Consider the following 18,100-nt stretch of genomic DNA (forward strand, 5'->3'; position numbering starts at 1 on the left):
CAAAAAAAGTCAAAATTAGGTCAAAATTGTAGCGTTAGGTCAAAATTTGTCAAAATTGTTTACAAAATCAAACATTTTCTGACCTCTACATTTCGTTTGTATCGTAGATTTTGCGCTGTCTGTGAACTTATCATTTGATAATTTACAGCCTGTAGCCTACTTTATAGGCCTACCGTTGTAAACGGACCATCGTCTGCTCATTGTGAATCATAAATGGTCAAATGAAACAAATAGTGACATGGTTTTATGGTAAACGTACCGCAATATCCTAGCTGAAGCAAGACTGCTTGGACATTGCATGGTTCTTATATCAAGAAGCGCAAGCTGAAAAATTGTGATACAGACAACATTGTCAGAATGAAGCAACACGGTTTGTCACCAGCAGTGTGCACACAACTTGAGTGTTGTCAGCCAACAAATGCTGCTGTTGAACGTTCTTTCTCCGTTCTTGGCAAGCTACGTAGTAAGAACAGACACTTTCTACCCGAGAATGTAGGAAAGGATCTTACGTTGTACTACAACAAATTTTAATTATTTCCACCAGAATACGTAATGTAACTACTGGAATTCTTCATAGGGCCAGATTTCGTTAAAATACTAGTTTTTCATGTAAAAATCTGTCAGTTTTTGAGCCAAAAACGTTTTTTTACAGGCCAATCTACTTTGTAAGGACAGACAGTTCCAACCAGAAATGAAGATAAGTAGTACAATTTTAACATTATATGCGAAAACACCTAATTTGCATACGTGAGGTCAAAATTTGGTCAAATTTCAGTTTTTTTAGGTCAAAAAAGGTCAAAATTTAGATTTTTTAGGTCAAAATCTTCCGTTTTTTGGGTCAAAAAAAAATTGCCCTAGTGATTACCGATACATATTTGGTTGATATATCGTAAAATTCCAGACTAATAAAGTCATGTATGTGGTACCGTACGCAATAAACGTATAGAGCGAAACCATAGTGTCAGTCAGCGCAATGAAAGCAACAACAGTACTTCTAAATATTTCACGAATCGCATAAAATAATGCATAGAAACACGACACTCAATGAAGACAGGTAATCCATTGACACATGCAACAAATTGCGGAATGCGGTACCAATCCTTTTCGGCACGTCTTCCGATTCGATCTCCTTCATATCTGTTTGACATTTGATGTTGACAAAAAATTCACGTCGACTCACAGTCATGTACGAGAATCGCTGGCTTCGACCTCTGCTTTTTGTATGAGATACGCTTTCATCCGTTCATTCGCGTATTCCTACAAAACAGACAACGAAAAGGAGTCAGGCTTTGAACTGAAATTTTCGCAAAATAGCATCTACCATGTATCCGAATTCGATGTCGGACATTTTCGCTTGCACCACAGACCACAATGCCCAAAACAAGTGCGACAGGAGTGCGAATCTAGAAAGTGTCAAAAGCAAAATAGACTTTCAATGACACAACAGGGCTCTTTGAATGTATATTTGCTATAAATAGTAACCTACCTGTTTGCCTCTCGCATTACATAGTCCACTTGCCATTTCTCGTCGTTGTCAGTAGTGGAACAAGGCGAAGCGTAATGCTGGTCGACGTACGACTTCACAAAATTTCTCTGTGAAAGAATGTACCGATGATAAAAAAAATCTTTGTTTGCGAATAGTCGGAAGAGCTGTTCTCAAGTACAATCAGTCAGAGGTGCAAGTACTCAGTGTCAGCATTCAAGTAGAAGTAGCAATGATTTCCAAGACATGTTAAAACAACTTCAAGTGGAGATCCAAACAGCATCCTCTCTTGTGGTGTTTTGAATTGATAAAGATTCAAATAAATGATTGAATAAAGTGAGTAGTTTCATAGCAGATTTGCTCGATGTGCCGCATAAATCGCAGTAAATAGGAGGCGGTGATACAGGGGTTACTACTCCACACTATTTTTATGACAAGTTCACGGATAGAAGTGATGCAGACACCCTGAAACTAATTAGGCCTACTACTTTGCAAAATCTAGAGTGTAAAAAGTAGGTAGTTTTGCTTAAAAAAAACTATCAAGCTGGAGTAACGCAAGTAGAAAAATCTACTTGAGTAATCAGAAAAGGTAGAAGTACTTTGTTACTGACCACCTCTGCAATCAGTAGTTTAGGCTACTAATGTTAGTGACAGCTCGAGCAGTTGAATCGCAGGCTTCGAGTGACGTTCTAATTTGCAGGTAACGTTATAAACCCCATGCATTATGCCATCATCAATAACGCTAGGAGCATACACAGAGTACCAACCCCGATCGGGCAAAATTCATAATAAAAATTGAGCCAGGCTCAAGATCGGTGATTCGCATTTGAAATGTGTGCCGCGCCACATTGTATAAATATCTTGAAAAAGGCCTGAAAACTAGCATATGCGACTTGAGGGCGCTTGAACTTTTTCAACAGCTGATAAGTTAGCACATGACATGTAACCAATTATGTCATCATAATAAATCACGAAATTTTTGCAGAAGAACAGTAATTGATATCCGAAAATGCACATTAAAAATAGCTGCTTCTACAAAAGAAATTGAATGAGTTTTAGATGTCTGCACCGAAATCCTATTCTACGATTGGTGAAAAAACAATCAAAATTGTGTTAAAACTGGCATCCTCATTGCTACGTAAACATGGCTTTTCGTTTTTGACTGTAATTAAAAGCTGCAAATGAGAGACACTCTATTGATTTTTACTGGGTCGATGACAAAATGTGGTAATGTTTGTCAACAATTCAACCTATTTTCTGTTGTCATGTTCTGTTCATATAAAAAAACATTGATATTTTTAAAGCATCTTTTCTAGGCCTAAGTGTGCTGCGATAGTACTGATTTTTCTAGTGTGCCACAAACTGAAAAAGTTTGGGAACCACTGCTCTAGATACTGGAATGTGAAAATTCAAAAATGCTGCCTTACAATTTACCATAAATTTGTAACAACATGGCAAGTGATCTCGAATAAACCACTGGCTCACGTCGCCACAACACTGCACCGGCAGCAAAGTTTTGCTAATCCATGATTAAATTTACTGAAGCAAATCAGGGACGGGGAGCACCAATCAAATCTCATTTTCATTCTTCTGTTATAAAACAATTAATCGCACAGCCTGATCCAAGTGAGGCAGAGGATCGACTATCCCAGGGGTGGGCAAACTACGGCCCGCGGGCCGCATGCGGCCCGCAACACTGTTTTGTGCTGCCCGCGAGAGCCAAAAGAAACTTATTAAAAATATTAATAAAATGCGTACTAAATATCGAATTAATGCAGGGATTAATTAAACTTTCTCTTAGTATATTTCTTAACTTATTAAAAATATTAATAAAATGCGTACTAAATATCGAATTAATGCAGGGATTAATTAAACTTTCTCTTAGTATAATTCTAAGGCAGTGGTTCTCAAACTGGGGAGCGTGCTCTACTTGAGGGCGTGAAAGCATCTGAATGGGGGCGAAGCTGAGCTCAACTGAAAAAATTTTTCGCGCTACGCGCGATTTACCCCCAATTCATATTTAGTGCTCTGTAATTAGTCTGCATTTCATATGTAAAAATCTCTCATCCACAGTCGTAACCTTCCATACCATCAAATTATCCGTTGGGTTTTCTAGCATCCTGGTTGCGTTTTGTGATATGGCGATAAGGGGGCGCGAAATCTTTCACCATCACAAGAGGAACGTGTCTTAAAAAGTTTGAGAACCACTGTTCTAAGTTAAATATTTCCTATATTAGTTTTATGTTTAATTTCTGGCTCGACCATCTCAAGGCCCACAGAGTTTGAAAGGTTTCAACTGCTAAAAATCACAGAAATCCTAAACGAGATTGACATAATTCTGATCACGAGTGTGATTTCAGATTGGCCACTCCAGTTTTAACTATTTTAGTGATGCGCTTATAGATTCGTTCTATGCGTAGACTTAGGGTATTTATATTTTATCTGCAAATAGTAGAAGCGTGTTTAAATCTAACATGGTTATGATGCTGTCAGCATTGTGTGTCCTGGAACTGAACCAAAAGTGGAATTAGTAAATCTATAAACAGATCGCTGCTAACAGATTTAAATTTCAATCCTGTTCTAAGAATCGGGACAACCGACTTTCATCTCTATAGTTTTGGCAAATTGGTCATTGAGGTCGACCAGCCTATGAAATCACGTCACTGCTTCTGACGCGTGTATGATATCACCAAAGCAATGTTTTGTTTGTTTTAAATAAGCATATATATTATATCCACGTCCTCACTGTAATCAAATACCAATATTGCATTTTGGTTTATAATCCCAATTATATATAGTGCGGCCCGCGAATGGATTAAGATGTTGAATGCGGCCCGCGAGCTGAAAAGTTTGCCCACCCCTGGACTATCCTATCTCACCTGCTGTTCTGTGTTGGGATAATTTTTCAAGTTTGCCGAGTAAAACGGCCACTCGGAGTGAGCGTAGTTGTACATCCACTCGCAGAAGTGATTCCCAATATCAAAACCCCTGTTCGAAGAATGCAATTTGTGGATTGAATAGAACTTGATAGCAATGAATGTGACCATGGCAAGGAAAGACCAAAAGGATCGCTCAGCGCTGAAGAGACACGTTCTCTAATCTAAACAGCTTCAAACTCACATATTCTACACGGTACTTGAAATAGTTTCTAATTCAATCATTTACACATGACACGAAGTATTTACGCAGTGCATAATACACTCACGGCTACATGTAAGTATAGGCTACCCTGTATTCGGGACGCTATCTATCAATAGAAAATGAGCATCGAAATGAAGATTTCAGTCAAACGATAGACCATGTATATCAGTGGATATTAATCGCCAGTCTTTGTCAACTTTCCTACCGCTCTTCTATATATATCGCAATTTTACATCGCAATTGCAAGTAGGCCTACCGTAGTTTGAGAACCAATAAAGTAGAACAATGAAACATCAAATTTTACAGTGATATAGAAAATACGAAAACTTTTTCTGCATCATGTTGTGATAGAGACATAGTGCCGCAAGTGTTGCTACAAACTGTTTAAAAGTACCCTAGAATTCGTTTTAGACTAGTTATATGTGAAAGCTAAAACGACTTTTTGAACAAAATTCGTTACATTTCAACAGTACAATTTAGCGACATTTGACCAAAGTACAAGTACAACTAGCAAAGTATAAGTAAGTATTCTAGACTTATTTTTGCCTAGAAAGCTGAAAACTGTCAAGTAGAAGCTTAGTCCAAATCATAACTACTTGAGGAAGTTGTGTAAGTAGGCAGTTCTTTCAAAAGAAACCGAACAATCGAAATCAAGTTAGTAATTTAACAGGATTTTGCCTTGCCAAAACTTTAATATTATGTGCAATATCAAGAAGGCAACACCAAATTGCTCGTAAAACTGAAGTTTCCAATATTTCCTTTGGAGTGCTATACATTTTTGCCAAGACATTCTCAGTTGTATTTTGAAGGTTCACAGTTTGGCAAATTTTGTTCTGAGATTTACCTGTTCCTCTGCTAAAATGGTTGAGAACCACTATTATATACCACTGATCGTAAGTCACGAGTTGTGCTCGATTCATTTACCTGTAATTATACCCACTGTATTCGAAATCGATCATTTGTACCGGGTCCTTTTCATTATCTGTAGCATGCAGTAGGTTTCCTGAATACAATCTCAACATTACCACTGATCACTGTGAAATTACCGGCTCGCTTGATACCTTCTTGCACATCATTATGACAAAACACGATAGGCGACCCAGACTCTTTCACTACTTGCCTGAAAAATCATGTGTTAGTTTAATTGCGAGTGAATACAGGGATTTGTTTAGAGTACTTGATATAGTGAAGTTCCTTGTCCAAGTCTGTAGACATGAAGTCCTCCAAAAGCTGGGCTTTACTTTTTTCTTCAAACTTCATTTTCTTGGTTGCGTCAAAATACCTGAAGATAGGAACAAGCTTTAAAGGAATTAGCTGTATCTGTATCTGGATTTATGATATTTTGAAATTACATTGTGGCGCAGGTCAACATTAAAGCCTTCTGCAAGGACATAATAATCTCATTGATGTCAATGTAGTTTAATAAATATCCTTCAACTGATAAAACATTATATTACTATTCTCACCACTGCAGTTTGTCCATGATGCAAGTAGGTTCTTTATTTACTGGCATCGTGAGCTTGTGATATATCGCCATTTGCTTTGCAATGTGACGGGAAGTGCTTGGATCAAACAAATCTGTAGTGCACAACGTCCTGCACTGATAAAAGGACAAGCAGATATTACTACATTTTTGACATACTTCGTTTGTCATCTATCTCGAACAAAGGTTCACAGTCTAAAGTTCAATGTGGGAGAGTTGCAATTTGTCACCGACGTTTATTACATTAAAGAGTCTACTTACTGGTAAATATTCTTCCAATCTGCCTCCAGGGAATACTGCAAACAAATGAGGGCCGATGCCTCTTTCTGATAAAATGGAAAACACCACACTTTCCTGGATTTGAGCCACAAAATCCTACGAAATCGCAAGCAAAGACAAAGCTTTATGATGTGACAAATGAGGTGGAAAATTTTCGATGCCGTCTACCTGAATGATTAAGCCATACATTCGTAGAAGAATTGTTCCCGGTACACCCGGGTCAGATGGAAAGCCGTCGGGTAGCCGGCATATGTATAGCTTGTTGGTAAGTCCTCCGCTAAAATTTGGATCAAAAATTGGTTAAATTCAGTGCTGACAAGTCAGCAATTGTGTAATGTAGAGACTATTGCAAAGTAAACTTACGGGCAAGGCTGATGAAATGTCATGATAGGTAAAGAAAGCATGTAGCTTTCATAAATAGTTGTATGGAAGCACACCATATTATTATTGAACAGCTCAAAATCATAATGTGGCCAAATTCGTTTCGAATTGTGCAACTAATACACATTGTTCCAAAAGCGTGCCAAAACATTTGTAATCGATCAGTAATCTACCTTGAGATTACATCTTATCGTAAATCTCATCAAACCAGAAACGGGTGCAATCGGCAACAGCATTTTAAACGCAGTCATTTCAGTAAGCAATGGAAGAATAAGCGACCTAGCACATGGTTACTGACAATCGGAGTAAATATTTGATAAATAGATAGCCCAACTTGTTTTTAAGATCAGATAAAAAGCAAACTATCTCATATTTGCCCACACTGATACACCCCCACCAGAAATTGTAAAACGCACATGCTCTCGAATTATATCATATTATATAGTCAAAACTGATACGCCCCCCATGTGACATTGTTATTTTGTGGTGGCAAGTTGGCCATTTAATTAACACGCTCAAACCTCCTTCTCCCGGCTCAACAAACTTGAATCTAGAGGAATTTCGTACTAAACACGTTCATTTTTCACTTACCCCAAAACAGTCAATTGAAATTGCTGTTCAGACACATTTGCCCAGGGTCCATTGAGATATTGCTTGCAAAGTCCATAGGCTTCTTTTCGTATTTTGGCGAGTCTGAATACACACGGACAATAATTTGAATGTGTTAGATTCAAGCAGTGGTAACTTATTTTTGAAAAGAATTTAAAAAAATTAGTAGCCTACTCTGAGATATGATTTGAAGAAATTCAACCAGCTCTGTAATAATTCAGAAATTACGATTAATGATGTATAAGCGACAAATACTGATACGGTAGCCTACACATGATATGAAGCTATGCAGTCAGAGAAGGTAAGGCTCTCTTTGTATGTCATACTGCTATGGCGTTATAGAATTATAAAGTAATATATCTGTTAAATGTGTTATTTAGTCTAATATATATTTTGATTGATAAGACAGAAACCATCATACCTTTACAGCCTGGGAAGCTGAACTTGAAAACTCTTGGTATATTATATTATCACCTAACATTCAAATGCAAAACAGCATATAGTGGATGGTGGTGTCTTATGAAATACCATAAAGTGTCGATCATTTATTCATGCATGTAAACTAGGATGTAATCGGGCAAAAATATTGATGGATATGTGAAATTAGTAGGCTATTCATCAAGGAAGTGTTGTAATGTTTGTCATGATGCTGATGATCTAACTCTGGTAGTTTTAAAAAATATTTACAGGATCTCACATACACCTGCAGCTCTGTATTACAATATCACAATATTAAGGCTCAGTAGAAAACTACATTGAGTGGGCTACTTATCATCTCAATTTCCATGTGCAATCGTACATTTATTTGTCCTTCCAAATATAAAATAGAAACATACTTCTGGTCTTCCATTTTCTGGTCCTCATCAGCAGGAGGCTGCCTCTTCAACAAAATAGAGGCCATGATATAGAAGCTGTGGCAATTAAGCAGGTTCAAAGTACTATTGACTTCAATTAATATGAGTAAACAAAAAATAATACACAGATGAGAGACTCCACAGAGACTACGCTGTAGAAATTCGGAGAGTAACACACAATGAATCACTCACTCTGCGTGAAAACAAAAAGAAATGAGTGTACTTGCGCACAGTTCACCTATTGAGAAAGATCACAAACAAGACCTGTGTACAGCAACTGATCTGAATGGACTTTGAACTCCAGTTTGAAATTCTCTCGCACACTCCAGTACACCTCTGTCTCAAGCAACTAGTGACTCACTGAGAAAGTTGGATGCATTCTACAACCTACAAACGAATTATGACTTCAAAGAACTGTGCGAGGTTGAGGTGCGAACCTGAATGATTTGTGTTGTGATGGGAGTTGCCTACTACCTAACGATCCAAGACCGAAGGCACGCTTTCATGATGCAATATTCATATTACACAAGATAAAATTCTTTACATTGCTAGTTATATTCAAGCATGCAAATTGCAGTCCATCCACATAACCCAAAATTGCCCAAACAAACACATATATCAGATTAAAACACTCCACTAACTCGCAGCCTAGCAGCTAGCAGTAGTACAGTTATCGTAGTAAAAGTATAGAGACCTGTCAATTTGTTGTGTTCGTTACGGTTGATTCACGATAGACCCTTGATTACAAAATGCAAACTATAGATGCGCGGTTCACGGTATTATTGTTATTGTATTAGCATAGCCTTCATAAAGGCTATGGTAATAGTATTATAGTTGCTACTAGGTTATTGGGTACGATATCGGGGGACATGGCGTAACAGTGAGCGTCGGCGCCGTCTACAATTCAGTGGTTCTCAACCGGGGGTCCGCGAAGCATTTTCAGGGGTCCGCAAAGCCTCTAAATTTGTAAAATGAGATTGACAATCTTATTTTCATTTTCTTTTTTAATTAGGAAAGGCATGAGGAAGTTTCGCTTCATAATATCTAAAACTATAGGACCTCACATCATTGAAATGGTCGTCCGAGATGAAACATGCGACTGTGCAATCAATCAATCAATCAGTTTATTAATATTTTCATCATTTCAAAACATCACAAGACTGCGATACAATGAAAAGATAGGAAGATGTCGAAACAACTTGGAGTAGCCTTTAAGATCAGACAGCCACCTTAGCCTAGGCGAAGTAAAGAAGAGGCATGTACACTGTACAGTGCACACTGAATGAAAAGTCATGCAGAGAATATAAGACGCAAGCGACAAAATGAGGTGGCATGTGGCGGGAGGCGAGGTCGATATTAGGTCGTGGTCCGGTAATCCTGAAGGCTGGCTAGTATTCATTTAGAAGAAATTGCTTGTATTTTAGGCTTACCATATTTTGTAAATCTAAAAAGAGGACACTTTTTCAGAAATTTGAGACTTGCAAAACTGGAGAAGAATTCTCAAAAACCGGTGTTTTTCCCACTTTGTGATCGCTTGACTAAAAAAAAAGGTCATCTTTCCGCCCAGAGCTAAAATAACCGTTTTTCACTCCGAAATACGCGCCGGAGTGTCAGTTCTGTGCTAATTTACGGCATATCACTCGCAATTTGCTCTAAATCTGACCTAAATTTTCAAAAAAGAGGACAAAATCTCCAAAAAGAGGACAAAAGGGCGTCCTCCGAGGACACTTTCAAAAAAGTCAAAAAAGAGGACAAATCCTCTTAAAAGAGGACGTATGGTAACTCTATTGTATTTCGGCTCGAATGCGGACATGCTCGACGACTGTCGGATAGCCGGCGAGATGCTGTTCCACAATTGGGGTCCGGCATGCTTGATAGAGCGATGCGTTTTCTTGCAGGCAATTCCGTCCTGATCATATGGTAGTTGTTCTTCGTTGACGCGCGTGTGCTGTACTTGTGCGCTTTTTGACTCCGAGTTGAAGTAGTCGTTGAAATTTGAGGGACATGGACCGCAATGGAAGTGATAGGGCCTACATAACTTGGCGATTTCTAGCTTCCTCATATCTTCTATGTTTAGAACACCAAATCTTTTGAGAAGCCATTTATCAGTTGCACATCCAGGCCCCCGTGGGGCTTTGGCAATGATACGGATGACCAGATGAAGTTTTAGCAGTGGGTCAATCGTATTCTTGCAGGCAGCAGCCCAACAAAGAATTCCGTATTGTACCTTTGATAGCAATAGAGTGTTGAAGAGTATCAACAGCACCTTGGCTGGCAGAGTGTAGCTAAGGCGGCGAAACAGACCACATACCTTCGATAGTTGTGGTTTGAGTGATTGTATGTGACTCTTTCAAGACATGTCCGAATCCAGTATTTGGCATTTTTAGTGTTGGAAATTGGTTGGCCAGCGATGTCAACGGTTAAATTATAAATTGAATCTGTCATCACAGGCAGGCCTATTGGGATTACAGGTAGGCCTACGTAGGGAATGGGGATACAACCCAGCGCCTGCAGGAACGGGAACAGGAACCAACTTATGTTCTAATTAGTGATATTCTATCGATCTCGCACATTACATTCACGGGAAACTATATCCTTGACTGCTACGAACCAGTGCTGGGATCGAGTCACAAGTCATCTCGAATCATTGCATATTTACTCGAGTCAAGTCAAGTCAATCGATATTCGAAGGTGACTCGAGTCAAGTCAAGTCATTTGATTTTTGAAGGTGACTCGAGTCAAGCCAAGTCAAGTCAAGTCACGAGTCTACTCACAAATCAAGTCGAGTTGCCTTTTCGGAGTACGAGGTATGAGTACGTAGGGTTACCATACATCCTCCTTTAGGAGGATTTGTCTTCCTTTTCAGGTTTTTGAAAATGTCCTCCGAGGACGCCCAAATGTCATCCTTTTTGGCAATTCGTCCTCCTTTACAGCTTTTAGAGCTAAGATAGTGGATAGAATCGAGTGAAAATGAGCATTAATGATGCTAAATAGGAAATTCGTGGTTTGAACGAAAGTGACGACTTTTTCTGTTATTTTAGTCATCCAGAGGAGAATGTGAAAGAAAAACTGTATTTCGGGAGTTGAGCCGGAAAGTTGACCATTATTTTAGTCAACCAACCAGAAAGTCGTGAGAAATTTCCCATTTCTTCCGAATTTTACTCCACAATTATAAGTTTGAATTTTGAAAATGTGTCCTCCTTTCCCGATTCAAAAATATGGTAGCCCTATGATGACGTCATTGCATTTTGCTGGCAGTTTTGAATACAGATTGAGTGACATTTTTTACTTTGAATCGGGAAACGAATATAGAGATAAATCTACATGCAAAAAAGCGTTTATCGCTCTCCTATACGTAGAACTGCTAAACTACAACTGTAGAGCCTCAGTTTATCATTATCAGCCAAATCGGGAGCAGAATTCGAAACCTCAGCAAGTAGAAATGAATTGATATGATATGATGCAATACACTACCCACCTACAGATCCATCGAGATACAATTCAAGCCTGCGCCAATGGTTGACGAGTATTATAAACTTATAAACTGTATTCGAATTTAATCAAGCAATCGGTTTGGTTGCGATGAGAACAGAGCACAATGAGCAGTATCAGAGATAGATATTTTGCAATCAGATTACTTTACTATACTGGACGGGCTGGTTTACGACGACGTAAGCTGTAAGCTCCGATCACTTCGTTTGCGGTCAATTTATTTGTGATAACAATGTATGCTCAGCAGTGTTGGGATCAAGTCACTACCTTCGAGTCACGAGTCATTTCGAGTCATTGCACATTTTGACTCGAGTCAAGTCAAGTCAATCGATTTACGAAGGTGACTCGAGTCAAGTCAAGTCAGTCGATTTCTGAAGGTGACTCGAGTCAAGTCGAGTCAAGACAAGTCAAGTCACGAGTCAAGTCACAATTCAAGTCAAATTGTTTTTTCAAAGTATGAGGCATGATTACGTCATTGCATTTTGCTAGCTGTCTGAGATGCAGATTGAGTGGTCATTGAATCCAAACTGATTAACGAAAATAGAGTTAAATAAACACACAAGAAAGTGCTGTATCGCTCACATATACGTAGAACTGTTAAACTATACGTAAGTAATTGCATAGCCTCAGTTTATAGTTACAAGCCAAAATAAAGAATAGAGGATATAGCAACGAATTGATAAGATGCAATACATAACCCATTTACAAATTGATATGATACAATCCGAGCCTGCGTCATTGGTTGAGGATTATAAACTATATTCGAACTCAATTTCAATAAAACCAGAGCATTGGTTAAGGGAAGGACAAAGAACAGAAATCTTATTTTGCTATTTTATTACTTTACTACTAGTTTACGACAACGTAAACTGTAAGCTTCGATCACTTCGTTTGTGGTCGATTGATTTGTGAGAGAACAATGGAGGGTCAGTGAAAAGCACGATCATTGAATGATTGGTCGCTCTCACGGGTTACATAAGCGTTTCGCGAACAATGCAAGAAAGCAAGACAGAGTGATTTTTATCGACATCGATTACTTGATGACTTGAAATTGACTCGTGAATTTTGCTCCGAGTCACGAGTCAATTCACATTTCTGAAGTGCCGAGTCAAGTCAAGTCAAGTCATTTTAGCTAAGCGACTCGAGTCAAGTCGAGTCATACGAAAAAGGTGACTCGAGTCTGACTCGATTCAAGTCATGACTCGAGTCATCCCAACACTGATGCTCAGTAAAACCAAACTAACTTACGGTTAGTAATCTATAGTAAAACACACGATCATTGAATGAATGGTCGCTCTCGCAAGTTAAACCAGCAGCATGTCGCGAACGATCCGAACATATGCAAGATACATTGATTTTTATCGATGCCGATTACTTAATGACTTGAAATTGACTCGTAAATTTTGTTCCGAGTCACGAGTCTATCCACATTTCTGATACACCGAGTCAAAAGTCAAGTCAAGTCAAGTCAAGTCCTAATTAACACTGCTACGAATTACGAACTGTACTGGAATACAATCAGCAGACCGTGGCTGTGAACTATTCTATTAGCTGAGAATTTCAATTCTTCTAAAAACTAATAGTGACGAGATATTTTCCATAGCAGCGGGATGCTACACACTTTTCACTTGTCGGCACTCAAATGTATAGTGTACCAATTGTTTCATGTAATTAACAGAACGAAACTAGGTCCCATTATTATAACCCGACTACGGCGTTGTAGTTGCACTCTAGTTACCACTAGCAACAAGTCGTTGAAATTGGCATCCAATTTCAAGAAGGCAAAAAGTAGTTATTCATAGAAGCCAAACCGCCGATGCGTGACCGTTATATGCAGTTTACATGGAATACATATTAGTTGCACAAATATATCATTGAAATAGTCGCACTGCTGGGTCACTTTCGACCCAAAAGATCCCGAGACATAGGAAAAAACAGACTCGCGGCGTATCATAATAAACCAAATTCCAACGTCCGCATTTCCGGTTAAATATCTTGTATTTCTCACAACACATATGCAGGGCTAACGCCATTACGACTAAAATAATTGGAGCATAAAACGGGCCAAACTACTTCGTAAGGACCGACAGTTCCAACCAGAAATGAAGATAAGTAGTACAATTCTAACATTATGTAAGCGAAAACACCTCAAAAGTTTGATTTTTTAGATCAGAATCTTACGTTTTTAGGTAAAAAAATCGCTCAAGGTATATTCAAGTGAAAAGCAAGAGCACGAGGAAACATTTTGGAATCAGTTGACTGGTCCGGCCCGTGTGCGATTTGAACGCTTGAATCCGGCCCGCGGCGCATTTTGAGTCATAGCAGTCATAACATTCCATATCATCAAACTATGCGATGGGATTGCAAACATTCTGGTTGCTCTTTTTAGTATTTTTGGATGTGAAAATGCGGGTGGCGCGAAAATTTTCACAATCATCATGGGGGGCGTGTCTCAAACAAGTTTGAGAATAACTAAGCGAGACAATTACCAAGTCCAAATTTCTGATTGAGTAGTAACTATTTTGCGGAAAGTCATACGCAATTGCCTAATTAATTCTACAAATAGCATAAATGTATATCCGGTATTATTAGAAATGAGCTATATAGTTTTCGCTGTACATGTTATGCAGTATTCATATGCCCAAGCCTCAATATCATTAGCCGTCACTAGAAAATTTTATAAAATAACAGCAAATACACACCTGATGTGAGTCTCCGCTTCGGGCAATCCTAGAACCTTGATTGAAATTGTTTCCGACGGGTATAGACACGATACAATTGCAACTGACTTCTGAGTAGTAGGCTACCATACTGCTAACGGTGACTGTCATATCCTCTAAACGAGAATGGTGCACGCAGGCCTTCATTCCTGGCCGACAATGCACATGTTTTCCAAATCAATCACAAGTAAAATCGAGATGCACCGTCAAAAGCATTCGCTCTTTTACGAAAAGCATGGCCGGACGAGTAATATTGCGTTATTAAGTAAAATGAGCGCAAATAATTTGATTCAACGTAGTCCACGGGAACTGGCCAGGTTAGCATTTTATCGACAACCCAAGTTTTAATTTGGTAACTGGGAAATTCAACTATTTTAGAGTGCTCGAGATGGTTTCCTTATTCGAACTACCGACTAGGGCTTTTGCTTTAGCACTTAGCCTATTTCCCGCTTTCACCCTTACTGCAACGGTGTTTGAAGTCATTTTATATGCCCCAATTTGTGGCGGGATAGCGTAGTGGTGTAATCCACAGGTGCAACACCAATGGGTTGCGGGTTCGAGTCCTACCGAGGTCGACTCTAGAATTCCCTCCTAAGTGTTGGCGGTTTATTTAGGCGCCTCCTCGGCAACGTTCCCTCTAAGCTGCGCACGTGCGCAAATGCGCAGTGCTGACACGGTCTCTGCGCACAGAAAATCCAAGTTGCGCACAAAAAATACGAAGTGATGACCTTTTTTATAGTCGTTACGCACTGTTGTCTAAGGGTCTGCGCAGGGAGTTGGTGAGTGTGTGCAGACTCGTCAAAAATTAGAGGGAACATTGCTCCTCGCCATCTCACCCGCGTAGGCGGTGTCATAAACAGCCTAGAAGTGGGTCGTGCTACAAGTCGGCAGCTATGGTATCACAAAATACGATATATATCTAGGGTTACCATATTTTGGAATCGGGAAAGGAGAACACATTTTCAAAATTTTGAAACCCAAAATACCGGAGAAAAATCTTGAGAAAATGGTAAACTTTTCTCACTTCGTGGACGGTTGACTAACAAAATAGGTAACCTTTCTCGTTCAGTGACCAAAATACAGTTTTTACCTTAGCGTTTACCGGTGGTTGACTAAAAAAAGTCATCTTTCCGGCTCAGCTCCCGAAATACCCACCGCTTTACTTCGGTGCTGATTTACGGTATCACACTCCAATTTCCAAGTAAATTTCACCATTATTCTCAAGAAAGGGACGTATGGTCACCCTATATATATCGGTCTGGTGTAAATGAATATTGTATTTGACAAGCACAATGAATACCATAAACAAGCATATACCCCATTACTTCCTAAATTTCGTGCAGAAGATGTTTTTAGACAGATAAGTTTAGTGGTTTTTAGGATTGAAACCGTTAAAACCAATAGTTTATGATTACATATTCGTTCCAAATTTTTCAATCCGCCTCTTCCTATTCAGTGAATTGACATCGCTCTGATGGGAAGCAATCGAAAGCTATGGCTCAGAGTCAGTAGTTAAAGTATTCAGATTTCTTTGAGTACCCCTCATTACAACTAGGGCAGGGCAAAATTGAGTGAGTGAGTGATTGAATTCTGGTCGGTGTCCAGTCGAGGATTCGGGTATCACACGTTATAACATCATAACAGTATAAATGACGTGGAGAGTTCAAATATGTAGTAGGACTACACTTGAAATAAAATGCCCGTTCTACACTGCAAAAATAGATGATTTTCTTTTTCATTTTTTAAGAGGTCCGGAGGAACCGCAATAAACCTCACCCCGTTATTGGGTCCTCTGTGTCATGGGACACAGATTTCCCGTCACGGTTTCTCGCATTTTACCTTCTTTTTTCCGTCTCAGCTGAAGGTGCATGCGGCTGGCACAAGTAGGCTTTGAAGAGGGGGCGTCTGCGGCCACTTACACTTATCGCCACCGTACTTGTGCCTGGGGGGAACAGCCTTGAATTACGGGCCGCATCCCCGGGGTCTGAATATGAAGGCCTGGCGGTCATACTCTTCCTGGGTTCATGAGACAGTGATTGGACAGTATTCGCGTTGTACCACTAGGGCTTCGCATCTCCCAGCGTCCAACAAAGAGATGCTTGCCTTAATACAACCAAATTTTTTATTTCATTACTTGTACTTATATTATAGTTTATGAAAATGCTGTGGGTTCATTACGACTTCACAGACGTACGTTGGTTTGTACGTTACTACACATGTTTCGTATGCAGCGATACGGCCAATCTAAGTTCACACTTCACAGCCGTACGCAGTTCAGAATAGTAGGTATCGAAATTATAATTTCTGTTGATAAAATATTATTTGTACAGCAAGGAGCATATAAATTCATCTCTCGTTACCCGACTTGAATCTTTAGAATTAGTCCTCCATTAGGATTCGAGCAAGAATCATTGTGTCCAGCCAGATGAAACATGTTCGCTCGATATTGGAACGGATTAATGGCCAATCTATAGCCGCCCATTATTTCGATGGAGGTTGCGTAACATGGGAGTGGCGTTTCCAAGCGCCGCATTATTGAGTTGATGCAGCAACTTGGTCGTCATTCGTCCTATATTCTACGGGTGTTGTTGTTATTATGAGTAAAAACCAAAGGAATCCTGATTTGATTTCTTGTTTGGATTGTAGCGATTCGAATCATCTAACCCTAAATAAAGGCTATGCCCTAACTGCACCACAGCTCAGCTGCACAAGGATTGTTCGACAACGTTATGCAATGCGGATTCTTCGCATTCGCTCTTCACGGCTCCATTCTCATTCTCTGGTGGCGGCGGATTAACCAACTGCGCTGCGCCATTCGCCAGTAGTTATATAGATCGGTCGCGAACTAGCGTTGTGGCTTATGGGCGGGGTGGTGACCTGCCTCAAAACCCGGGGTGATGACCCCACCCTTTTAGACCCCCCTTGTGGTGGTGACCTGCCATTGTTTCTTATGGGTGCGGTGATGACACCACCCTTTCAGGTATAGGCTGCGGCGATGATATACCTTGAAAACTCGTGTTGGTGACCCCACCCTTTCGGTATAGGCTGAGGCGATGACCTGCCATGGAATGTTTGGTAGTGAACTAACGTTGTGGGTATAGGCTGCGGCGATGACCTGCCATGGCTTGTTTGGTAGTGAACTAACGTTGTGGATATAGACCGCGGCGATGACCTGTCTGTCATGTATTCTTACGCGGTCTCTGGTGACTCGCCATGTGTTCTTATGGGTGCGGCCGTGATTCGCCCTTTCGGGTATAGGCAACTCTCGCGCTGTGTTGAAGAAGTATCAGGAATAGTAAATAGTCACGTGATTGATTCTAAGTTAATGTGTATATTACAAATTATTAAATATGACCGATTCGAGTTAATCCCAACGTTTGCGGTGAATGCGACTTCGATATATCGTTATTCTTATGGGCGCGGCGATGATTCGTACTTTCGTTGATAGAATGCTAGCGGTATGTCGTACTTTCACCAAAAAGGGTGTGAAATAGTTTGCTAAATCTAGGAATCAGTCGCTTGGTAATTAGTTTACCACGGAGCCGGCGTAGACGGCGATTCCAATACCAACAATAACCGCGTTCACATATTAACACTCCAAATAGGTGTGAAATAGTTTGCAAACCCTGCGATCGCTGACAAGATAATGTCTCAGACA

General features: G+C 39.7%; 3 protein-coding genes across 4 annotated transcripts in view; 1 reads left to right on the forward strand and 2 right to left on the reverse strand.

Moving 5' to 3' along the window:
• LOC145434072 (choline/ethanolamine kinase-like) overlaps nucleotides 1-14,622 on the reverse strand; it is a 15,233-nt gene extending 611 nt beyond the window's left edge. The window contains exons 1-13 of the mRNA XM_080311357.1: nucleotides 14,425-14,622; nucleotides 8,213-8,256; nucleotides 7,359-7,460; nucleotides 6,555-6,663; nucleotides 6,369-6,482; nucleotides 6,091-6,224; nucleotides 5,802-5,906; nucleotides 5,686-5,744; nucleotides 5,549-5,627; nucleotides 4,363-4,471; nucleotides 1,487-1,593; nucleotides 1,322-1,403; nucleotides 872-1,257 (exon numbers count right to left, since the gene is read on the reverse strand). Of these exons, the coding sequence (XP_080167483.1) occupies nucleotides 1,183-1,257; nucleotides 1,322-1,403; nucleotides 1,487-1,593; nucleotides 4,363-4,471; nucleotides 5,549-5,627; nucleotides 5,686-5,744; nucleotides 5,802-5,906; nucleotides 6,091-6,224; nucleotides 6,369-6,482; nucleotides 6,555-6,663; nucleotides 7,359-7,460; nucleotides 8,213-8,256; nucleotides 14,425-14,589 (1,284 nt within the window). The 5' untranslated portion in view covers nucleotides 14,590-14,622 and the 3' untranslated portion in view covers nucleotides 872-1,182. The remainder of the gene's footprint in view (nucleotides 1-871; nucleotides 1,258-1,321; nucleotides 1,404-1,486; nucleotides 1,594-4,362; nucleotides 4,472-5,548; nucleotides 5,628-5,685; nucleotides 5,745-5,801; nucleotides 5,907-6,090; nucleotides 6,225-6,368; nucleotides 6,483-6,554; nucleotides 6,664-7,358; nucleotides 7,461-8,212; nucleotides 8,257-14,424) is intronic.
• LOC145434068 (uncharacterized) overlaps nucleotides 1-16,557 on the reverse strand; it is a 169,864-nt gene extending 153,307 nt beyond the window's left edge. For both annotated transcript variants that reach the window (XM_080311354.1, XM_080311352.1), the window contains exon 1: nucleotides 16,546-16,557. The gene's annotated coding sequence lies outside the window, so the exon portion shown is untranslated. The remainder of the gene's footprint in view (nucleotides 1-16,545) is intronic.
• The window catches only part of LOC145434080 (histone deacetylase complex subunit SAP30L-like), a 127,625-nt gene that overhangs the window by 23,320 nt on the left and 86,205 nt on the right, over nucleotides 1-18,100 (forward strand). The window lies entirely within an intron of this gene.

Source organism: Botryllus schlosseri, chromosome 2 (genome assembly GCF_051294905.1).
Source record: "Botryllus schlosseri isolate E-star chromosome 2, Bs_hap1, whole genome shotgun sequence".
Classification (NCBI taxonomy): Eukaryota; Metazoa; Chordata; class Ascidiacea; order Stolidobranchia; family Styelidae; genus Botryllus; species Botryllus schlosseri.